The 23,165-nt window shown below is 57.0% G+C and overlaps 3 protein-coding genes across 3 annotated transcripts; 1 reads left to right on the top strand and 2 right to left on the bottom strand.

Moving 5' to 3' along the window:
• The first annotated feature begins 2,166 nt into the window (after positions 1 to 2,166).
• On the top strand, positions 2,167 to 16,228 carry MAN2C1 (mannosidase alpha class 2C member 1). The gene is made up of 26 exons (XM_069797864.1): positions 2,167 to 2,340; positions 2,843 to 2,968; positions 4,063 to 4,186; positions 5,130 to 5,200; positions 5,447 to 5,624; positions 6,108 to 6,297; positions 6,658 to 6,764; positions 6,942 to 7,052; positions 7,434 to 7,526; positions 7,910 to 8,026; positions 8,772 to 8,867; positions 9,183 to 9,328; positions 9,817 to 9,940; positions 10,453 to 10,574; positions 11,398 to 11,483; positions 12,008 to 12,178; positions 12,461 to 12,543; positions 12,715 to 12,809; positions 12,934 to 13,038; positions 13,241 to 13,397; positions 13,742 to 13,885; positions 13,998 to 14,107; positions 14,716 to 14,795; positions 14,922 to 15,067; positions 15,468 to 15,571; positions 15,652 to 16,228. The coding sequence occupies exons 1-26, from the start codon at positions 2,249 to 2,251 to the stop codon at positions 15,767 to 15,769; spliced, it is 3,096 nt and encodes a 1,031-aa protein (XP_069653965.1). The 5' UTR covers positions 2,167 to 2,248; the 3' UTR covers positions 15,770 to 16,228.
• A 243-nt stretch (positions 16,229 to 16,471) lies between these two features.
• Positions 16,472 to 21,140, bottom strand: NEIL1 (nei like DNA glycosylase 1). Its single transcript, XM_069797859.1, has 9 exons — positions 20,565 to 21,140; positions 20,317 to 20,436; positions 20,093 to 20,171; positions 18,857 to 18,956; positions 18,572 to 18,696; positions 18,037 to 18,064; positions 17,429 to 17,490; positions 17,051 to 17,258; positions 16,472 to 16,872 (listed from the first exon to the last, which is right to left on the bottom strand). Exons 1-9 carry the CDS (start codon positions 21,113 to 21,115, stop codon positions 16,853 to 16,855), a joined length of 1,293 nt encoding a protein of 430 aa, XP_069653960.1. The 5' UTR covers positions 21,116 to 21,140; the 3' UTR covers positions 16,472 to 16,852.
• Positions 21,141 to 21,182: 42 nt separating this feature from the next.
• Positions 21,183 to 23,048, bottom strand: COMMD4 (COMM domain containing 4). Its single transcript, XM_069797860.1, has 8 exons — positions 22,967 to 23,048; positions 22,809 to 22,880; positions 22,655 to 22,720; positions 22,328 to 22,367; positions 22,078 to 22,197; positions 21,734 to 21,814; positions 21,449 to 21,625; positions 21,183 to 21,345 (listed from the first exon to the last, which is right to left on the bottom strand). Exons 1-8 carry the CDS (start codon positions 22,967 to 22,969, stop codon positions 21,305 to 21,307), a joined length of 600 nt encoding a protein of 199 aa, XP_069653961.1. The 5' UTR covers positions 22,970 to 23,048; the 3' UTR covers positions 21,183 to 21,304.
• Between the last annotated feature and the right edge of the window lie 117 nt (positions 23,049 to 23,165).

Genomic DNA, 23,165 nt, shown 5'->3' with positions numbered 1-23,165 from the left:
TTTTTTTTAATTAAAGGAAGTATGCTTGATGTGCTAGCATAACTGTACTAGCTTCTTGTGTACCATAGTACCAGGCGGCTTGAGAATTAGTACCAACAGACAGACCGACGGAGACATTATTATTACACTTTTTACCAAAGGGAGTTATCATTGTAGTGCTTTTGTGTGGAAACTTTTTTCTCCTTTTTTTGTAAATAAAAATAATGTCTTTGTTCTTAACTGGAGGAAGACACTCGCTCACCCACAGCCCTGTTCCTGGTCTGAAAGGCACCGTGCAGCATGCAGTTTTTGGGGTGGGGAAGGGGGGGGTGCGGGGAGGCGCGCATCCGACCATTTTATATGATTGGCTTCACAATCTGAGAGGAAAAAGCAGAGGCAGTGTGTGCGTTTTGCGGTTAACACAACCGAGGTATAAGCAGTCTGTTAAGATATATAAATATATATTATATAATTTTTAATTTTTTTAATTTTTGTTTTTCCTGGTGGGTAATTTTTATCCACCTAGTCTTCCAGCTCCAAGGACCTTCGCTTTTGGGAAGTGTTGCTGAGCTACTTAGCTGGGGTTGATTGTGCTGATGTATTTTTCCCTCTCAGTATTGGAGAAAACATCTGAAGTACCAAACCAGTATTTGATAGAGCTGATCTGCGTGTGTGTTTGTGTGCATGTGTGCGTGCAAGAGAAGGGCTAGGGGGTGGGGCGGGTCTTGGTGCATTTCACTAGTGAAATCCACATATGGGATATATATTTTTTTAAGTATAGAAGTTTAGCGCTGGCAGATATTTAAAACACGGGGGAAGATTCCAATTTAAAAAAAAAAAAAAAAAAAAAAAAAAAGAAGTCGGCACGGACTTCGTAAGCCACGACAGCCACAACTGCACTGTCTCTCCTCCTCAAAGGAGGCAGCTTTCCTTGCACAAACCCATGCTGCCAGTCCTAAGCACCCAAAACGGCTTCCGTCGTCCCTGGTTGGAGAGCCCTGAGCAAGCCTTTGCTGCTGCTTAAACCTCTCCCAGGGATTTATTGTGTTTTGTTTTGTTTTGTTTTCTTTCCAAGACAGCAGGTCGTCTCCTCCTGGCAGCGGAGCTCCCCTCCTTTCTGCATGGCAGCTGGGGGGAGGCTGGGGAGTGGGTCTGGAGGGGGACACAGAGCCCAGGGTGGGAATGTGTGGCCCCGAAGCTGCTGTGCGGCAGGCAGATCTTGAACAGGGGCCTCCTAGGGAGAGAGGGAAAGAGCCCAGCGGTGAATATTCACGGTTCGCCAGCAATAAGTTACCCATCTCGTTTCTCTTCCTCTGCTGTCACCTGGCAGGAAGGGGCTCTCACGTGTCCTCTTCCATTTTGCTTGCGCTGCCCTGCTCTCTATTGCCCCCCTCCTTTTTTTTTTTTTTTTTTTCCCTGTTGTATACTCAAGGTGATCTGGAAGTGAAAGTCTTGGGTGATTTAGACTTTTTTGACCAGCTTGGAAGTAGCTGTTGCTGCTTGGTGGGTGTCTTGTCCCAGGAGTCTGTGCCTGCATGTCATTGAGCGCAAGGGGGGGCTGGCGCCGATCCCCGGGATCTCTGCCTTCGGCGGCCGGCCGCCCACCCTCCGTCCAACATCCCAGCTCTGCTCCCAGCCTGTACAATAGCAGAGGTTTGGTTTTTGTTTTGTTTTTTTTTTCCCCTCCTCCTTTTTATTTGAACTTGCTTTTTGTATTCTGTAACGTGATCCTCGGCCCACAATCCATGTGATTTCTATACCAATGTTGTAAACTTGACTGTAGTGCAGTATTTCCATTAAAATATCAGGGCTAATCATTGTGTACAGATTCTTCCTTCCTTCCTGATCATACACAATGAAATTTTGGGGCACTTCTGAGGGGAAAAGGGGGTAGGGAGGCCGAGAGGTGGGTGCAGAGTTGCTTAGGCCGAGAGACGCTCTGCCTCGGGTTTCCCCTGTTCCTGGGCGGCAGGGCGCGGGGCCCGTTACCCGGGGAAACCTGGGTGCAGTCAGGCAGGCCCGGCCCTGTCCCGGGACAGGCCCTTAACCCAGCGAAACGTCAAAAACCACCCGGGGGACTGCCCCAGGAGACCGCCTGGAAGCGGGGCTGACGGGGACCGAACCGGCGGCCCACCGGCCGCCTCCGCCACACCGGGTCCGCTCAGGGCCGCACCACCCCACTGCGCATGCGCGGCGCGCGGAGGCGGGGTGGAGGGGGAAGGCCAGGCGCTGGGGCTGCGCATGCGCAGAGCGCAGCCGGCCGGCCATTATGGCCGCACTGAAGCATCGGCGTACGGCGCTGGAGCGAGTCGAGAAGTTCCTCTCTGAGATTTACTTCACTGACTGCAATCTGCGGGGCAGGTGGGCGGCGGGGCCTCTCCCCCCCGCCTCCATCCCCATCCCCCGGCCCTCCCCGGGGCGCTGACAGCAGGCGGGGCTGGCCGCGCCGCGCCCGGGCCTGCTCCCGTGTGTGTCCGTCCCCGAACTCCACCGCCGGCCCCTCAGGGCAGGCCGCTTCCCTCCCCGGTCGCTGCCGCCCAGGGCTCGGGGGGGGGTTCAGTGAACAAAGCACACAGACACCCTGGGCAGCCTGGAGCTCTGCCTCGGGGTACCACTGGCACAGTCACCTCTGGCCCCCTCCCTCCCCCCCCGCCCCCGGTGCTGGAGGCCGAGTTACAACAGGCCCCTTCAGCGGGGCAAGTTATTATTCTGTTTTTCAGTTAATACTCTGAGAGTATTAAGTGATAGCAGGGTGATAACAGCCATGCTGGGAAAGCAGGGTGCTCTCTATCCCCACCCTCCCGGGCTGGTCCCCACAGGACTGACCTTATTAATCATGTCCCGGATGTCTCTCCGACCGCAGGCTTTTTGGGGATCGCTGTCCACCGGCATCGCTCTCCTTCTTCCAGACCCCGCGGCGCATCCTGTATGATGAGGCCGTCGGGCAGGAATTCAGACCGGCTAAAGTGGGAGACTCCTTTGGGCCCACGTGAGTACCAGGTTTCAGTGGTGCCATGACCGTGGTGGGGCTGGAGCTCGCGTCTCAGTTACTTGTGTGTGTGAATCTTCATGAGCTTTCAATGGCGAAGAAATGAGATGATAATCCTCTTCCCTGTTGAGTGCTTTAGGTAGAAGGTGTCTGCCCAGAAGGCCTTAGGGAGATTTCATGAGGAAACAGACCAAGGTGTGTCTGTTTCCAAGGAGAGTGAAGAGCTGGGTGCATCCATCCTTTCTGCTGAGAGCTCACATTCATAGTCTTGGTTGTGACCCTGATGCTTGCTTCTGCGTGGGACCTCTGTGCTTTGTCAGGGCAGGGAGAAGGTTGGGGTTTTTTTCCCAGCAGTGGTCAAAGACGTGCGATGCTACTGTCTGTTTCTCTGCGGTCCCAGAAGAGGGTGGGTTGGGGCCAGCACCACGGGGTTTGTGTGCTGCCTCCTGAGCTTCCTCACTCGCTGGGGCTGCCGTGCCTCCTTGCAGCCTGGGCACTAGCCTGCCCTAGGGCTTAAGGGCCATGATAAGAAGGGTCATAGGTCCAGGCAGATTGATAAACTGCCCTGTCCCCGGCATAATTCAATTTCTAGTACTATTCTGGGTTGCTGTGGGGGATGGAGGAACAGTTTTCCAGTCCCTGTCAGCTTGACAGAGCGCATCACCCCACTCAGCTTGGCTTTTAACTTGCTGTCAAATCTCTAAGCCTCAACAACAACTGGCAATAGTGGGTGCCATGAGTCAGAAGTTTCGCTTGGTGAAAGAGTGACCGGTCAGGTCAGAAGCTTGTGGCGAAGGGAAAGTCCAGTACATTTAAATGGCACAGAACAAGGCTGGCATGTGCAGGCACTGTGTGCTGCTTAAACTGAAGATGTGTCACAGCCAGCTGCACAGGGAGCCATGTCCAGACTACGCCGTGTCTGGGGGCATAGGTTAAAGCAGGTCTGTATGGACAGGTAGCACCGTTACATCTGAATCACATCAAACTTGTGTGCTGTCCTTATTCTGCTTTTTCCATGGAGGCTCTGGGGAACTGTGGTTTCGCTTGGGAGAGGGTCTCACGGTGGGCTGAGGTTGCTGCCTGCTCTCTTCCAGGTGGGAGACATGCTGGTTTAAGGTGGAGCTGAGCATCCCCCAGGCATGGGCAGGGCGGGAAGTGCACTTCGTCTGGGAGAGCGATGGGGAGGGCATGGTGTGGCGAGACGGCCAGCCTGTCCAGGTAAGGAGGTGTGGATCAGGGGTATGCCAGCTGTTCCAGGTGCTCTGCTATGTACAGAGTGGTTATTTTCCTTAGCCCTCTGCAATGGGGCAGTAAGAAGAAACCCCCTCCCATTTGTTATGGACTCTTCAGAGGAATGCCTACGTGTGTTGGGGAGTGTAAAATAACATGTGGACCAACAAGACAGAACCAGGAACAATTGTAGGTCTAGACAGAGTGGTCATGAAGAAAAACAGAAGGAGTATATGTAGTTCTAGAGTTGTTTAGACTCAAGTGGTACTCTCTGAGGCAATAGGAGAGCTGTCTTTAAATACGGGGAAAACTGCTGTGCAGAGAAAGGCAGTGTTTGTGAAGAGTTTGATGTGCGGGACGGGGGAGAGGACTACTCGTGGTTTGCATGCTGTGCCATCAGACCGCAGAGGGTCTGTGGGCTATTTCCAAAGTTCAGCCCAGAAAAGCAAGACTGCTGGTGGTGGGTTTGAGTCTGTTTTCTAGTGGTTGTCCCCCACCAGGAGTTAAAATTCTGGTCTGCAAACTGGTAACAGCTGAAAGTCCCTTGCTTAAGTGTTACCACGTCTGTCCTGGAAGGATAGACAAGCATTAGACCTGTGATGTAAATCTCCACTGCTGTCAAGAACTGTGGGACGGACTCTTGTCACGCATGTCAACTTCAGTCCTGCTGTGGGGTGGTGGAATGGCTCAGGTGACCTTTTCCAGCCCTGCGCTGCTCTGTGGTGGTGTGCTCAGGGTTTGTGTTACTGCTGGGACTGCAGCAGTTTCTGTGCCAGTTGTTCTTGTGGGAGGCATTGTCCCACGTCACGTGGGACCAGACTCCTCCGACCAGCTGGGCTTTGGAGTGTCTTGTCCTGCACATCCAGCCTGCTGTCCTCTGAAGGTTAACACCTCTGAAGATGTGTGTTAAATGTGCTGTCTTCCCCTGCAGGGTTTGACTAAGGAAGGTGAGAAGACCAGCTACATCCTGACAAGCAGCCTGAAAGAGTCAGAGCCCCACAGGTGGGTGGTCAGCCTGGCCGGAGCCCCGAGGAGCCCTCCCCACCACTGGGGGAGCTTGGCATTGTTTGAAACAAAGAGGTTGGGTTGAGATACCCCTGCCTGTGTCCAGGTGCTCTGGGAAGTATCCAGTGTTCAGGGGCTCTGTCCGTTGTTCAGGTCAGGCTGGTCGCACCACGGGGAGGGGAATGGACTTTCCCAGCTGATTGCTTGTAGTCTGCTCCCTGATGGTTTCCTTTTGCTCTCCAGTCTGACGCTGTATGTGGAGCTGGCCTGCAACGGTCTCTTTGGGGCTGGCAAGGGCAGTATGATCGCCCCTCCGGACCCTGACAGGAGGTTCACCCTGAGCAAGGCTGAGCTGGTCATCTTCAACAGGGATGTCTATGAACTGCTGGTGGATCTGGAAATACTGCTGGACATGGCCCAGGTCTGTGAGCTCATTCTCTTCTCTTCTCTCACCCTTTCCACCTCCTTCCACAACTTCATTTTATCTCCTTCTGCTGCCATTCCATGACCTGTCTCCTCCCACCAGGAGGCTCTGAAGGAGCAAATGTTTGCTCCTGCTGCTTTAGCACAATTGATTTTGTCTAGAGTAGGAGAAAAATGAACAGAGAAAGCTACAGGTGTTTTTTTCATCCACTTTCTGCTCCAGGGTAGGATCTCTTAGGCCAGAGCCCCCTGGGATGGGCGTATGTGTAACCTGGCTTTAGAAGGCAAATGAGCAAAGACATATGGTTGTGTCTGTGAAGCAGGGCATGGTGTTTACCTGGCACCACAGGCAGAGTCAGATGGTGGAAGGAGGTAGCAGGTTCTCCCTGGGGTAGATGGCATCCGAGCTGGTACAGAGAGCTGCTTGGAGCCAGAGGATGTGCTGAGCTCTGAGTCAAGCTGTAATCACTCTCAACCCCAGCTCCTCGGGGAGGAAAACCAGAGGAGTTTCCAGGCACTGTACACTGCCAACCAGATGGTCAACATGTGTGACGTTACGGATCCCTCCACCTTCCCTGCTGCCCGTGACCTGGCTGCGGCGATCTTCAGCCAGAGGAACGGCGAGAGCCAGCACACCATCCATGCCGTGGGTCACTGCCACATTGACTCTGGTGAGAGCAGCACAGCGCTCCCTCTCTGCTGACCTGGAGGCCAGAGCATGCTGCCCAAGGGGAGAGCTGGCTGTCCCTGGGCTCCAGGCACCGGGTACAGTGCCCCAAGGGAAAGGAAAGGGCCCTCTCTGCTGCCATACAGCTGGTCTGTCACTTGGAGGGGTTTCAGTCTCAGCGGAAAGGCAGTGGGAGAAGTGGGAGCTGGAGGCGCCAGGCGATGTTGCTGTCAGGCACTTAGCCAAAGGACAGCATTTTGCTCTAGCATTTTCCCTGGCTGATCCGTGAAAGGCAGCACAGGCCCATTCCCAAAGGGGCTTGTGCTGAGTAATAACCGTGGTGGGGCCATGCTTGTCCCTGCAGCCTGGCTGTGGCCATATGAGGAGACTATCCGTAAGTGTGCTCGGAGCTGGGTCACGGTGGTCCGTCTGATGGAGCACAATCCGGAGCTCACCTTTGCCTGCTCCCAGGTGAGTGATCTCCCTGTGGGGGACCTCTCCTTCTGCTCGTGGCATATTTCCTCTCCAGCATGACTCAAAACGAGATGGAGGGGGGTGACCAGGAGTGTCCTGTGCAGTTGCAGAGAGGAGGGACATCAGTGTGGAGCGATGTGGTGGGAGCTGAGGCTGATCTCTGTGCTCTGGCAGGCGCAGCAGTTTGAGTGGGTGCGGACCTGGTACCCTGGGCTCTACGCGCAGATTCAGGAATTCGTGGCGAAGGAGCAGTTCATTCCCGTTGGAGGTACCTGGGTGGAAATGGTGAGAAGCGTAGTGACCCTGGCTCGCCACACACTCCCTGTGCCATCCCTCTGGGACCGGTCCTGACACTGGAGGGGGAGAGCAGAGCCTTTGCTGAGCTGGTCTAGTTGGTGAAGGTGTCTGGGTACAGCAGCTGTCTGCAGTGTCTAGCCTCACAAAAATACCATCCCTCTCCCAAATCGTCTCATTCCCTGAGAAAGGAGCTTTGGTCTGGACTGGCTGAGCTCTGTTCCTCCTTTTTGCCCTCTGCCGAGCTCTGTTTCAGATCTTCCCCATGATCTGCCAGGTCAGGATGACAGTGTGTGGGAATGGGATGCTCACAAGACTTCCCCTTCCCCGGCACCTGGCTTGCCGCATGGACTCCCTGTGCTTTCCCCCCAGGATGGGAACCTGCCCAGCGGGGAGTCCATGGTACGGCAGTTCCTCCAGGGACAGCTGTTCTTCCAGGAGCAGTTTGGTCGGATCTGCTCAGAGGTACTTGCTCTTTTCCAGCACACCTTCCTTGCACACCATCCCCTTCCAGCTCTTGCTGTGCGTGAGGGTTTCTCTTTGGTTCTCCAGGTATGGTGTTCAGGTGCCTCACATTGGCCTGCTTTTTGCAGCTAAAGCCATGATAAGTAAATATCTACTCCCCCATGTATTATGGCAATTAGCACAGCTCCACGCCTTGGTTATACGACTTGTAGGTCCCTGGCAGGTCTCTAGAATTGTTCCTTGCCTAGCACATCTTCTGTCCCCTCTGCAAGAAGGGCTGAGAGTCTGACTACCAAGAAACCCTCTACAAGCTCAGGCTGTGATTTGTGGCCAGCATGACTCCTGTGTCTCTCTCCCTCTGCTGCTGTCACCTCTGCTCCCAGTTCTGGCTGCCAGACACATTTGGATACTCAGCCCAGCTGCCCCAGCTGATGCGTGGCTGTGGGATCAGGCGGTTCCTCACGCAGAAGCTCAGCTGGAACCTGGTGAACACCTTCCCGGTGAGCTGTGCTTCCCTTCTTCCCAGGCGATGGGCTTGCGGTTGCTTGAGTCTGTCTGCAGGGCTGGACCTGTTGGTTCCACAGGTCGAGCCAGTCCTTCAGCTCAGCTGACACAAGCTCTTCTTCCAGAAGCCACCAGTTTATGGTGGTAGCAATGTCCTGTCAGGCTTTAGGGAGAGGAAGGGCATGGTTAGAGATCCCAGCTGGGCCCCTGGCCTACAAATTCCTTCTGCTTCCAGATGGGAAACTGTGACTTGCGTGCAGGCCTAACAGACAGCAAACCCAGCCTCTCCTCGGCTGTTTCCTGCCCTTGTGGCATTCCCCATCCCTGTGCAACTGTCTCCTTGCACTGATCATCCTGCAAACCCGTGGAGAGAAAGCGAAGGCCCAGTTTGAATCCTCAAGGGGCTCTGAAGTGCCTGTCCTGGGTGCACTTCCCTGCTGATGAAGGTGCTGGGCTTTGTGTGTTTGACAGGGCTTGCAAGGAAGCTTGGGCTCTTAGTGCATGAGTTCTATGCTGATGTGGTTAAAGTGTGGCCTCCACGTGCACATTTGTGTGGGAGATGAGTTTGGGAGCCTTGAAATACTGAGCTAAGCGTGAATTTATCCCTTTCTGGTACCAGCATGACCAGAGATTTCCTTTTGGGAACTCCTGGGAGCAATGGAGCTGTGCTTTAACGTTTTGGCACTGTGTGGTACAGGGGGGCTGTATGAGACACCACACTTTCCTTTGGCTCCCCTCCAGCATCACACCTTTTTCTGGGAAGGCATTGATGGTTCCCAAGTCCTGACCCATTTCCCCCCTGGTGACTCCTATGGGATGCACGGGCGAGTGGAGGAGGTGAGTGAGGTTACCAGACCTGCACATGAAATGCACTGCCAGCCCCTTAGGGCCAGATCTGAGGCTCCTAGGAGAGGGCACTGCCTGGGAAGGGAGCGGGATAGCTGTCAGCATTGCTGGACAAAGGCTGTTTGGGCGCCTGGCAGTCAGTTGCCTGCGTCTGAGATCTGTCTGTGCCTGATTTTGACAGTTTGGGCTGGGGAAGAGGGGCAGGACTGCGCTTTGCACCCTAAAGGCTGGCCTGGCTTTCTTGTGTGGAGCTGTGGGAGCTGGGGCTGGGTGCCAGGGGTTGCAGCTGTCCAAAAATCCCTCTAGATGCTGAAAACAGTGAAGAACAACAAGGACAAAGGACGTGTGAACCACAGCGCACTCCTCTTCGGCTTTGGAGATGGAGGAGGGGGCCCCACACAGAAGATGCTGGACAGGATGAAGAGAATGAGTGACACAGATGGGCTGCCAAGGTGAGGGGGGAGCTCCCTTCCTCTCTCATTGCAGGAGCACTTGTTTTGAGCCGGGCCTGGCTTTCAGCAGTGCCAAAAGAAAGGGTGTGCGAAGGAGGCCAGGGAGGAAGCGGGACAAGCAGAGGGCTAGGAAGGATTGTCGGGGAGACAGAGTCTCTCCATTATCAAGAGCTGTGAGAACATGTACATGGGTCAGCCTTGGACTGCTTGCGAGCCCTCAGTAGAGCTGTGGGGTGAGTGGTCAGCACAGCAGCGGTGCCTGACAGTCAGTCCCTGCCTGTGGAATGTCCAGATCTCCGTGGCAGGCAGCAAGAGCAGCGTGGAGTGGGAGAGGGGTAGGAGGAGGTTGAGGGGAACACTGTGTGTGGTTGTGTTGGTGTTTCTGAGGCCTTGGTTCCGGGGCTGTCACCTTTCTGGTCAGGGTGCACCATTAGCAGTGTCACAGGCTTCTCCCCTGGCTCATTGCTGTTTGTGTGTCTCTTCCACAGGGTTCAGATCTCCACTCCCGATCGACTCTTTTCTGTCCTGGAGAAGGAGTCATCGCAGCTGTGCACCTGGGTGGGAGAGCTCTTCCTCGAGCTGCACAACGGCACATACACCACCCAGGCCCAGGTGACTGTGCGCATGGGATGGGGGCAGTGGTCTCCCTTCCCCCCAGGGAAGTTGGCCATTCTCAGTTCTCTTCGCTACTGCTCAGGTGGCTCGAAGGTTCAGACAGTGCCCTTTAGGTCTCAGCAGTGGGAGCCACCTTGTAGCCAGGACTCCAAAAGGCAGATCTATTGCCAGACTTTCTTCAAGGGGTGAGAAGGAAGCCTGGACACAGCAGGGTCCCCTTAGTCAACAGCTGCCACGTCCTTCACTTTAGCAGATAGTTGCAGAGCTTGGGTGAAGAGTCAGAAGAAGGGGAGGAAGGTGAGAACACAGACAGGGGAAGCTATGTCCTGTGCTGGGAGTTTCAGTTTGATCTGTGGCAAAAAATTACTCACTGGTAATGGCAAACTCATGACACCTACAAATAACCAACCTTCCTGCACTGGAGCTGGGTTTTTGCTGCTGGTGTGAGAGATCTACTCCCAGCTACCAATTTCCTAAGCATCTTCCTTCTCTCCTTGCTTTGACACCAGATAAAGAAGGGGAATCGGGAGTGTGAGCGAATACTCCATGACGTCGAAGTACTCAGCACCTTGGCTGTGGCACGGGGCGGTGCGTTCCAGTATCCTGCCAGCCAGCTGCAGCGGCTCTGGAGGTGAGGGTGTATGAGAGCATAGATGGTACCGGGGGAGGATGTGGTGAGGTCTGGGGACTTCAGTGTGAGAGCTGGCTGCTCTTGGGGTACCACTACCTATCCCCTACAGCTCCTTGTCCCTGTCTGAGTATGGGTAGAAATCCTTGCTGTCAGTGCGCCAAAATTAGCCTGGACCAGTTGGACTACACTGGTGTGGGCAGTTATCAGGCAGCTCAGTGGGCTGATGGTGGGAGATGATCACTTATCTCTCAGCCCTGTTCAGCTGGAGCCAGAAGGGTGGCTGACCACAGTCTGTCTTCATTTGAACTGCCTCTTGAGCGAGTGGGAGAGCGTTGCGTAGTTAGGATGTGGGGACCTTTGCGGATTCAGCACTGCAGTACTGTGTGTACACGACTCCTCCCGTAAACTGATCAAGGCTCCACCTGGAAAGTGTTTCAGTGCTTTGCTTGATTCTCCCATTGGAAGATAGCTCCAAAGCCTCACTGTTCCGCAGGCTGGAAGCTTCATTTCCAACCTAAGCTTATTCCTCGCCAGTTGTGACTTGTCTGAACTTGTGCTACAATATGTCTGGTAGTCCTGAGGGATAAAAAAAAATAGCTCTTGCTCCCCACGGTTGTGGTTTACTAAGATGACAGTTGACAAGTCCTAACATAGAGGGATTTAAGGGAAGCTGCAGAAAAAATCCTTTTCTCTCAGGTGTTTGCTAACAGGGGGATGAGGAACAGTTACTAAGTTTGTCCATCTTGCAATGAGGGCTCGGTAAGCCAGAACAAATCTGGTGCTCTCCCTTGCTTCCTCACCTGGTTTCTGTTCTCTGTTTTAGGTTGTTGCTGCTCAACCAATTCCATGATGTTTTGCCAGGCAGCTGTATCCAGCTCGTGGTTGAGGATGCCCTGCAATACTACACAGGTGAGCAGGGAGTTTGGCTAGGAGGGCACTTATCCGTTGGAGTACACTGAGTCCTGCCTGGTGGGGCTGCAGAGGTTTCAGTCCTGGACTGCCAGGCACTATGGGTCGACCCTGTGCAGGCATGTGTCTGTAATAGTGCTAACTCAGCAGGGAATTAGCAGGGGACCCAAGGGATTAAAAAACATCCCAAGTTATTGACTTCTCTGCTTGCTGCTGGCATGCCAGGAGAGACCCCAGCAAAGGTTTGCTTCTGCCTGCCCACAGGCACTTGCAGTAGCTTTACTTTATTATAGCACTACAATTTTCCAGTTGAACTGGCATAGCTCATTGTATTCTTGTAATAACAAAGTTAAGAATAATTATAAATTTTAATTACTTACTAATAGATAATAATACTAATGATAATTAGTAATTGTAGCTTGGAAGTAGCTAAAGTGTGTGTACATTGCACTGGAGTGCCAGAAACTCTCTCAGATGTGAGAAACACCCTGGCTGGATCCAACTCAGGCCTTTTTGTTGCTCAGAGATCCGCAGCGTTGGTGCTCGGCTGCAGGAGGAAGCTGTGCAGTCCTTATGCAGGGAACTGCTGCAGCCCAAGGCAGGGAGCACCGAGAGCACCCTTGTGTTGAACACTTTGCCCTGGGAACGGACTGAGGTGATCTCCAGGACTGGGCCAGCCGGAACAGAGACTTTAGGTATGTCTAACACGGGGGTTACTCATGTATCAGAATTTCTTACAGGGGCAGAGGCAGCTGACAAAGGAATACACGCCTCTCCCTGCCCTGGGCAGGGTTTACTGACTTGTCAAATCACTCCTTGGGACTTTATCCCACTTCAAGTTGTCCCTGAACTATGGATGAAGAAGAGGAGGGTATGAAAGGAGGTGGTAGGTTTGACATGAGAGCAGCAGGGCAGCACTGTGTGACTTAGGGTTAGGTCTGGGGCAGATGTTGGAGCAGAACCTCTTTGCTTTCCAGCTCTGGTGACAGTCCCCAGCATGGGCTATGCTATAGTGAGGGAGCCGTTGCTGCCCCCTCAGCCTGTGGCAGTGAGGAAACAGGTAAGCACAACAGCAGTTGTCCTCAGATCGGTGTGCCCTGCATCAAAGGTCGATGGGGGAGAAATCTAGGGAATCCAGCATGCAGCAAGTCTGCACACTAGATTTGCAACTGGGGCACTTGACTCCTGAAGTTGTGGGTCTGTGAAATCTGTTTCTGTTCTTTCCCCCCAGGAGGATGGCTCCATTGCCATGGAGAATGGGGTGATTGCAGTCTGCCTGGACATGATGGGGCGCCTGACCTCGCTTCGGGTGGGGGACTCTGAGAGGTATGTCTATCAGCCAGTTACTGGAACCGGGCTCCTCAAACCTGTCTCGGGTCTTCTCACTGTATGCCCTTCTCCACTGCCAGTTCTTCTTACACTGCTGTTTCTCTGTTCGACTTTGTTCCAGAGAGTCAGTCCCAGATGGCTGCTATGCCAACCAGTTTGCACTCTTTGATGATGTTCCCCTGTACTGGGATGCCTGGGACGTGATGGATTATCACTTGGAAACCAGGTAGAAGAGCAGTGCATGCAGCACTTGGATTTTGACTTTGCTTTGAGGTTCTTGCCTCCCTGTCAGTCCTAGCTGTAACAAAAGCTCTAACAGAGCATTCACTCTGGAGAAGTGTGTGCCTGCTGTGTGGGAGGCTGGACTGGGATTTGGGAATGTGAATCTACCAGACTGAGACCAGCTCTGCCTTTATCCCTTTCTCTAGGAAGCCAGTGACAATGCTGCTGAAGCCTCTGGAAATCACCCTGGCTGGGGGCCTGCGGGGAAGTGCAAGCTTCTCTCTGCAGATTGGGAAAAGCAGCACCTTAACCCAGGAGATCATCCTGGATGCCACGTGCCCATACCTCCGCTTCCTGACCCAGGTTTGGCCAGCGGCTGCCATGCGATATGAGCATCTGCATTGTGCAGGCAGGGCCCTGGGGAGCTGAACCTCGCATCTGAATTACGTTCCCCCTCCTCTTTCCTTCCCTGGAGCCCCCCACTGCCTGTCCCCCTCTGCCTTAGGGGAAGGCAGCCCGAGGGTGGGAGTCCTGAGAGACAAGGGTGGAAGAGAGACCCACCAGTTCATCTGTGTTCAGACTCTAGTGTGGTTTTATTGTACCTGGTCTGGTCTGGGTGTGAGCTGGCTGCTGCGCACCAGGGAAGGATAAGTGCAGCCTCTGCCTGTCAGCCCCATGTGGTGATGTTCTTCTGCTGCTGCATTTAGGTTGAGTGGAAGGAGGCTCACAAGTTCCTGAAGGTGGAGTTCCCTGTGCAGGTCCGGAGCACAAACGCCACCTATGAGATCCAGTTTGGACACCTGCAGCGGCCAACACACTGGAACACATCCTGGGACTGGGCTCGATTCGAGGTGAGAGGAAAGGTGGTCTGGTCCCACGACTGACCTTTTTCTGTGGTGGGGCTGCTTTTGCTCCCAGGCAGTAGCTCTGCGTGGTGAATATGTCCCTTGGTACCTCCTGCAGGTGTGGGCTCACAAGTGGCTGGATCTCTCTGAGCACGGCTTTGGGGTGGCACTGCTGAACGACTGCAAATATGGGGCATCAGCCCATGGGAACATCCTCAGCCTCTCGCTGTGAGTTAGGGTTGGGGTGAGGGTGGAGCTGCAGCAATCACTTTGCCTTCTGAGCTGTCTCTTGGAAGTCAAGGCAGCACCTGGTCCTAAATGATCATAGTTAATAAGGAGATAGTCTGGTATTAGCCTAAGCGGCTGGCTGTTGTCTGGGAACTTTTGGCTGACTGAACTACAATTGACTAAGATAATGTAATTCCTATGAGATATGCTCATAGATAATTCAGGAGAGATCAGGTCCGTGTTTGCACCAAGTAATTTTTCTGTTGCTGGCCAAAATGTACCCCAGGAGGGGATGTGTAAGGAGAGGGAAGGAACAGCAATGTTACGGATGCATACAAAGCTAAGAGAAACTCTACACATCATTTCAGTTTGACTCCAACAGCCACAAGTTTCACAGGAAAACACCCTTCAAGTATTTTAGCTTCTGGGACTGTCCAGGGTCTGTTTGCTGTTGCCAGAAACGAGCAGCACGCTGGCTTCCACCTCAGGGCCCAGGCTCGAGGTAGCAGGGTGAGGCAATTGTCTTGTCACAGTGCTCCTCTGGCTCTGCGCTGGGTGACAGAGGGTGCTGCCGAGACGCCAGTCTCACCTACCTCTTGTTGCCTTAGGCTGAGAGCACCCAAGTCCCCCGATGCCACAGCAGACATTGCGTACCACCAGTTCACCTACGCCGTGATGCCTCACCTGGGTGAGTGATGGGAAGAGCTGGGTCCTGTGGGGACATGCAGGGTGGAGGATGCTCCAGTGAGCCTTGGGGTGAGCATGTCTCTGGCTGTGCATATGTAGAGGCTGGCTAGAGCTTCTTCTGTTGCAGGTTCCTTCCAGGACGCCGGTGTGATCCAGTGTGCCTACAACTTGAATTTCCCCCTCCACGCAGTCCCGGCCAGCTCTGCCCAGTGCCCGGCCTGGAGCGCCTTTTCTGTCAGCTCACCTGCAGTCGTGCTGGAGACTGTCAAGCAGGTAAGTCCCCGGGGCAGAAGTGGGGAGGGCAGACGGGTTAAGCTGTTGCTGTTAAGCATGGCTTGCTCTTTCCCCCACCTTGGGTGGTGGGCAGGCTCAGCTGAGCAGAAACAGCAATCCCTGTGAGTTGCATGTCCTGCTAGGTGAGGACAAGGCAGGTTAGCACCCCTCTCTGCCAGCCCAGGCAGGCACTCGCACCAGGGATCATGGTAGTATCCGCATCCGTATGTGGGTACCGCAGCCACAGTTGTTAGCACTGAACCACGGCAGATCAGGAATGCGGGTGCACACAGGCAGAGCCGCTCAGCCATGATCGCCTGGGTCGGGCTGTACCCCGAGGTGTACAATAGGACGCACCCGTCTCGTTTGTCTGAACTCCCATCTGCACTGTCCCCCAAAGGCTGAGGACAGACCTGAAGCTGTGGTAGTTCGGCTGTACGAGGCACATGGCAGCACGGTTGTCGCCTGGCTCCAGACCTCCCTCCCCGTTAAGGAGGCGATGCTGTAAGTCCACGCTAGAGGGCTGGGTGTGTGTGGGGATGGAGATCGGTCGCTTCAGCCTCACCCGCTGCTTTCTCCCCCAGCTGCGACCTCCTGGAGCGGCCGGCTGCACAGGGCCGCCTGCCACTAGAGCAGCAAGGCATGAGGCTTTCCTTCACACCCTTCCGTGTGCTCTCCGTCCTCTTGGTCTTGAGGCGGTGACGCCATCCGTCGCCCTTACTGATGCTGCGGCAGCCTGGACTTCCCTGATCCCAAGAGCTGTGCAAGGAGGCAGCGGTTCTGGGGAAGGGCAGAGCCTCCCCCTCACCCCCCACCCAGCCATCGGAGAGCTGTGCTCAAGAACAACCATGTTCTTTAACAAAGGAGGACAGTTGCCCCCCTGCCTAACCAGAGAAGGAGGGCCTGAGCGAGTTCCTTGCTAGCTGAAGCGTGGGTAAGGTGGTGGGATAGGCTGGCTGTGCCTGCACGGGCTCTGCTCCAACTGGGGCGGGTTTGGGGAGCAGCAGCTTTCCACAGTGGCTCCTGCGTCTCGGCCTTCATCTTGTCCAGACCCTGGTAGTGAGTGTAAAGACACACTACAGTCATTCCCTTCTCCCTTCACCTGCCTCTTGCACTGCCCTTGCAGAAGGGGAACATAAGTAAACAAGAGAATTACATTAACACAGCCTGTTTTCTTAACTTATTTCCAGATAACTGGACTGATCTGCCTCCTCCCAGGGGCTCTGTTGTAGCTGCTGCTCTCTGAGCATCCTCCTCAGCAGGATGTCACTCCTGGGACTAGGGAGGCAGAGCTTACCTTTATTTTTGGGGGGGGGGCGAGGTGGAGGGGAAGCCTGCTCCAGCCCATCAGAGGAAGAGGCTGGGCACAGAGGGGTTATCCTTAGCACAAAAAGGCGTGCATGGTGATTTCTACACAAAATACTTTATTAGTCAGCTAAAAACAGTGATCCAGGCAGCAGCCAGAAAGGGAAGAGGGGAAGGAAGAGGGAATCCATTTTCAGGCAGAGGGAAGGGTCAGAGTCCAGTGCGATGTGTGGTCTGTGGCCCTTAACACCCTCAAATGCCTGGGGACAACAGGAGGACGCTGGATAAATTGGCCCCATCACCAAGCCCAGCTTCTCCTTCCCACGCTGGCAGGATGCAGCAGTAGCAAGCGGGCGTGAGCACAGGTACAGAGCAGCCCCATTTCTCCCCAGCACCAACCCAGGCCCCCAGTCAGGCCCTCCCTGAGCTCCTCCTGCGGCTGTTAAAAATGCCCCTCAGGAGGAGGGCAGCATGTAGCACTCAAACGGCAGGGGCTGCACCTGGAAGATGGAGAGGGAAATGAGAAGTCAGAGGGTGAGGGGGTGCCCGGTTCTGCCCCATGAAGCCCCGCCAGCTCCTTTCCTGCCTTTTGGCACCCCTTCAGTCCCCTTGACACGAGGGAGCGCTCCCACAGCCCCCGTCTGTGCGTTTGAAAGCTGCAGGGACTGCCAGCCTCACCTCTGCCCCTGCGCGCAGATGTCCGGCAGCTTCTTTTGGCTTTGGCTAGCGCCTCAGGCTTGGACGAGGCCGGAGCAGTGGCCGCTTTCCTCCTCCTGCAAGCACGTCCCTTCCTTGGCCCGTCAGCCACCTCCTCCTCCTCCTCCTTGGGCGACTTCAGGCGTTTTGCTGCAGCCCTGGGGTGCTGTTTTGAGGCACGTGTGGTGACCTGGGTGGACATCAGAGCCGGAGCTTAGCAGCAGAAGTGAGCTTGGACTGCCAGATGATGAGCAACTCCAGGCAGGAGCACCACCGTGAATTTGGGAGCAGCCCGAGCAAGGCACGGGGAACAGGACAGCCTCTAGACCCAGCAGGAGCCACAACCACAGAGCTTCTTACCTTGGGGGTCTGAGCCTCGGGATCTGCCTTCAGCTGAGCACGCTTTTTGCGGGGTGTCTGCCCTGTGTGAGAAGACATGGCTGGGTTAGGCAGGGTGAGGAGAAGATGGGGCAGAGAGTGCCAGCACCTCGAGGGACAGGCTGCGGCACAGTGACCTTTCAGGGACACTGTCCCAGGTGATGTGTGAGCTGAGCGCTGAGGAATTAGCACTGGGGTGGAAGAATGGCTTGAGGGAGCTCCTCTCCTCCCCCACCAGATTCCCTCCCTTGCCAAAACATTGCTCTTTTCAGGCTTGCAGCCCCAGGGAGAGCACACCCTCCTGCTACCAGCCTGGCAGGCAAGGAAGGGGATGTAGGTATTGGCCTGGAAAAGCACCCTGCAAGGTGCAATGGCTGTGCCCAGGCAGGCGGGTGTGCTGGTAGGAAGCCTTAGGCACAGCGGGCTCCGTCCCCCAGTGCCACTGGCCACCACAGGCCAGTCAGCACCCCAGGGAGAGGGCAGGCTTTGCTCCTGCCTTTGCCCCCACGCTGCGCAGCAAGCACGGCTTCCCAGGCTCCAGCACTCCCAGAGCAAGAGCAGGTCCCGCAGGGAGGACAGTGGACACTCACCTTTGGGAGCCATGGGGCCAGGCTCTCCCTGCAAGGAAGGCGACAGAGCGTTGACTGGGGCACAGTCATTCTGCAGGTAGCGGCAGCAGAATCCGTGCCCCTTCTCCACCCGGCAGCCAAGACAGTGATAGGGAAACAGCCACGCTTCCCCGAGAAGCCAGGGGAGTCCAGCTTGCTCTGCCTCAGGGACTCTCCTGTTAGCCCCCCGCTCCTTCTGCAAGGCCCCACCACGGCGCCTCACCCAGACACAGGGCGCATGAGGGAGGAACAGGGCTGCCAGACTACTTTGAGCCCCCCCATTCCTGCAATCGGCCCCTCTGCTCCAGACTGCCCGCCATCCCTTGGCCAGCTAGCCACTGCACGGAGGGTCCCTGTCACCTTCACCTCCAGTGGTCACAGCAGTCTGTCAGAGAGGGAGACCCCCAGTGATGCAGCGTAAGGCTGGGAGGTCTCGGGAAGCAGAAGATGGGCTGGTGTCACCTTGGAGGAGTGGTTGGGGGCCACCCAGCCCCAGACAGCGACCCCAGACCCCTACCTGGAACCATACGGTCCTGCCGTTGCGGTCGCGCAAGGAGCTCATGCCAGGCACCAAGTAACACTGCAGCCAGTTCTTGAAAGCAGCGTAGTTATCCGAGTGGTCTGGGTCAAGGAGCTGCTTCTCTGGAAAGGGAGAGAGGGAGAGGACAGAAGTAGAGAGGAAGCAGTGACCATGGTGTTGGGGTGCCCTCCCAAGCCTCCTGCTGCTGGGAACGCAAAGCCCGGGCCTCCCCCGCCACCCCCAGCCGTCCCCGTCCCACAGCTCCCTGTCCTGTCGCCTCACCCGCCGTGATGACCTCCATGGGCACGGTGTGGCAGAGCTCCAGGAGATCTGGGTTCTCCCGCATCAGCTTCAGCTTCTTGCTCAGCGTCAGGGAAGGATTCTGCAGGGGTGGAGAAGGGGAGGGAAGTCACCTGCCAGCCACCCCAGCCTCGTCAGGGTCTGTCCTTCCCAACACCAGCCAAATTCCCCATCTCCTCTTGCCCTCCTGAGGATGAGCTGCCACAGCCCCAACAAGTGCCAGCCCTGAGCTCACCCCCTCGTAGGCTTCGAACTGCGCATCAGCACATTCCCCATGGCTAACAAAGATATGAAAGAGGGCTAGCACACAGGAACACCAGCAGTTTTGTTTTCAGTCTCCTTTAAAATAGCCACCTCCTCTCCCCCGAGGCCATGAGATCGGCTGGCCACGGGCTCTATTGCAGCCTTCCCCAGAGATTTTAAGCTTGCGAGGTGTTTGTTTCCCTCGCCCCTTCCTCTTCACCCACCTCAAATATACCCGGAGACTTCCTCACGGCAGAAGCCAGGCACAGCCGAGCACCAGTGCAGCAAGCAGGCACGTGCCCGGGGAGCTGTCACAGCTCATCAGCCTGGCCACGTGCGAACGAGCACCGCACACGTGAGGTTACGGAACTGCTGCGCCCCATTTGCCGCTCCATTGGAGGGGCAGATGTGCTCAGACACGGGTGTTTATGGCAAAGGACAGTAAAATGCTTGAGGAGGATCCCACGCAGCAAGCGTTACAGTTGTGAAGGTAAAATGCCTGCCATCAGGTTGGGAAAGACTCAGAGCAGCAAATACCTCCCGACAGCGGTGCGGGCAGAGGCTGTCTGAGCTCTGCAAGGTCCTCGTGATGATGTTCTGCCCCATCAGAGTGAGGAACCAAACACGAACTGAAACTGGCCCCGAACCCTGGGCTGGAACAGGCCCAGAACAGCAGACCTGAACCAGAGCTTTGTGCCCAGCTAAGCCCAAAGCAGAGCCAGAACAGAGCAGCTGGCTGAGCCCAGACTGGGGGCGGGAAGCAAACTAAACCACCTCCACCACTGCTGAGCCCAACCCAAATCAGGAACACTTCTCAGCTCAGTCTGGCTCCCTGCACGGAAAGCAAGAGGCTCCCAGGACCCCAGGGAGCTGCCGTGATGTCCTGCAGGGCCACAGACAAACAAATCCCTGGTATGGTGTCTGCCTGGAAACCTGCCTCTTTCTGAGCCTGCGAATGCACCGGGTATTCCCCACCTTCTTCCTCCTCGCCTGCTCCTGATCCTTCAGGGCCTCCAGCACGGTCCGAGCCTTTTCAAAGGGAGGGATCTTCAACCTGCAAGAGTCCATCTGTTACATGCAAGCCTGAACTCTGGGTTCTGGCACTTCCCCATGTCTACCAGGCGAGGAGGCCCAGCCGAGGAGCCGTCAAGCTCTGGGAGACCAAACCTCCGTGGCAGGTCAGCAGGCGCTCGACCCACCTGTACAGGATCTCGGCACGGAGGTAATTCCCGATTCCATTGAAAAACTTCTGGTTTAAGAGGGCCTCGCAGATGGGTTTGTCGAAAGCCTTGTCATCCAGGTTCTTCAGCACGTTCTCCCTGCGACGAGAGCACACGGGGCATCGGGAAGGTTTGCCCGGGCATGGCCGTTCCACTGCCGCGTGGCCAAAACAAAGCTGGGGAGGTGGGGGAAGGCCTTCCCCAGGGCAGGGCGGTGGGACGCTCACCTGAAGGCCTGGTACTCGGAGAGGACGCAGGGCCCGCGGCCCTGCTGCCAGGCGTCGCCCAGCCGCCACGAGCCGAAGCGGCGGGCGTCGACGAAGCAGAGGGCGCGCGGCGGGCTCTCGCGGCTGAGGAAGCGGAGGTGGGCATGGCGGGGGAGCTGGGCGGCAGGGCACAGCCGAAACGACCCCGACATGCCGAAACGAAAGACGAGGTCCTGGGGCTGGCCGGGGCCCAGCGGGGCCAGCGTCAGCCGCAGCTCCTTGCCCCGGGAGGTGGCCGAGATGCGGTAGGCCTCGCTGGAGAAGGGCACCTCCGGGCCCCTACCCACCTCCGAACGCTCCACGCCGCCCGAGAACACCATCCCGCCGCACGCTTCGTTGATGTACCGTCCGGCAAGGTGCAGCTCCGGACACTCGGGCATCGCCGCGACGGGACCGGAACGGAGCGACCCGGTCGGGCGCCCCGCTGCCCGCCCGCCCTCCCGGTTACCCTGGAGACACGCCCAGGCCCCGCCCCCGCCCGCCTCACATTGGCTGCGCGGCGGGCGGTGCATGCCGGGAATTGTAGTCCGCCCCCGCCCGCAGTTGTAGTCCCGCCGCGGGGAGAAACGGGCGAGAGGTGGCTGGTCTCCGTTACCTTTATTGGAGCTTCCCCCCCAGGGAAAGCTTGCCCCCGCCTTTCCCCCCCACCCCCACACCACCACCTCCCCAAAGCGGGGTGCACCAGGTCCCGCCCCGGCTCCTCAGAGAAGGGTGTTCATCAGGGCCTGGGCCTGCTTCAGCTCTGCGGGGAGAGGATGGAGGCGGTGGGGGAACCGGCTCTGGCATCATCCCCCCCTACCACCACCCCCTGGGCCGAGGGGGTTCCCCGGTTCCTCTGGCCTCACCTGCCAGCAGCACCCGGAACTTGTCGGCCGAGAGGACCACGGGGACGGCCACCATCCCGCCGCGCTCCCCGTCCCGCAGGTTGAAGGTCAGGTGCACAAGGGGCTCGTTGACCTCCCGCAGCTCACTGGAGCTGAGGGTGTAATCCACCCGCCAGCCCACCGAGCCCAGCTGGCTCACTAGGGCGGGCGGGTGGGCGTCAGCACCCTGGCATGCGCTCCGGAAGGGTGATCAACCCCAAACCCACCCCCCAAAACCGTCGCCAAACCTCCCAATGCCGCACTCACGTCTCAGGCTGCAGGCCCTGAGGCTGTCCTGGAGGGAGCTCTGCTTCTCCTCGTAGGACCGGCACAACCCACCGGCATGCTCTGCCCAGGGCGGGAAGAGAGAAGACAAGAAAACCACGCGCTGACCCCGGCCCCGCTGCGGCCAAACCCTGGCGAAGCACCTGGCGGAGCCCCCCGGGGACGGATGGTGCAGAGGGGAGGTGACGGAGGATGGCGTGGCTGCCGTCCCGCACCTGGTCTGGGCGTGAAGGCAGCAGCGCCAGGGGCTGCCAGCTCAGCCCCGGTACATCCCACCAGGTCCGGCCCCTGGTGACACCCCAAGGGTGTCCCCCCCTCCCTGTTACCTTTCGGCAGCCCCAGCTGCTGCAGCTCGCTGGAGAGGGACTCGCTGTCCACGTTGTGCTTGGCGGCACTGGAGAGGATGAAGCCGAGGACGGCGATGGTGGCCTTCACGTCCCCCGACTCTGCGGGACGGATGGGGGGTTAGCTCCGCCGCCTCGGGAAGGCATCCCTTGCCAGATCGCTGCCCGACCCTGGAGTGCAGCTTCCCGGGGATGGGAGGACCCTGGTTGGGGCTGGGGCAGCAGTGCTCACCTAACTTGGTGTCGGAGGTCAGCTTCAGGATCTTCTCATACTGCGGGAGAGCAGAGCGCCGGGATGTCAGGGGAAATACCAGGTACCGTGCGGCCGCCTAACGCGCTCACTACCAACGTTAACCCTAAGAATTCTTATCTTGGCATTAATACTAATAATCCTTAGCATCCATATTTATTACTACGAGTACCAGCCGGTAGCGTTCTGGACCCCGAGGCTTGCATTAAGAATGCGAAAGTCAGGACTATTGCTAATGATGCAATTAGAGCGCTACAACTCCGCCTCCAGCACGGCGACCCCCGGGGACGAGGGGGGGCCCCCACTCACCTCGATGGCCTCCCCCAGCAGGTCCCGCAGCACCTGGGCGCAGATCAGCTTCAGCTTCACCGAGGACTGCGGGGGGAGAACGGGGGGGGGGGTGAGCACTGGGCACCGGGGGTGGGGGACGGAGGGCGGGGGGGGGACGACACGGGTACTTAACGATTTTGGCCAGAGTGCTGATCTCGGCCAGGACCCAGTCGGGGCAGTCCAGGTCCCCGCAGAAGCGGAACCGCTGCGGGGGGAAAGCGCGGTCAGAACCCGCCGCGGACTCGCCGCGTCCCCCGTCCCCCCGCCGCCTCCTCCGTCCCCGCGCCCCACCATGTCGCCGCCGGTTCCCGGTCCCCGCCGCAGAGCCCGCCTCCGCGACCCGGAACCGCTCCCGGGACAGGCGGGAGGTGCTGCGGCCGCTCCGCCCGTCCCCGCCCCGGCGGCGGAAACCTGCACCGGCGGGAGGCTGGGATCCTCCGCGGGGCAGAACCGGCGGCCGGGACCCGGGGTTTCTGCCCAGCCCCGGGGT

The sequence above is a fragment of the Haliaeetus albicilla genome, chromosome 12, assembly GCF_947461875.1.
Source record: "Haliaeetus albicilla chromosome 12, bHalAlb1.1, whole genome shotgun sequence".
In the NCBI taxonomy this organism is placed as follows: domain Eukaryota; kingdom Metazoa; phylum Chordata; class Aves; order Accipitriformes; family Accipitridae; genus Haliaeetus; species Haliaeetus albicilla.
Note: the sequence above shows the minus strand (reverse complement) of the source record. Positions and strands in the feature narration are given on the sequence as shown.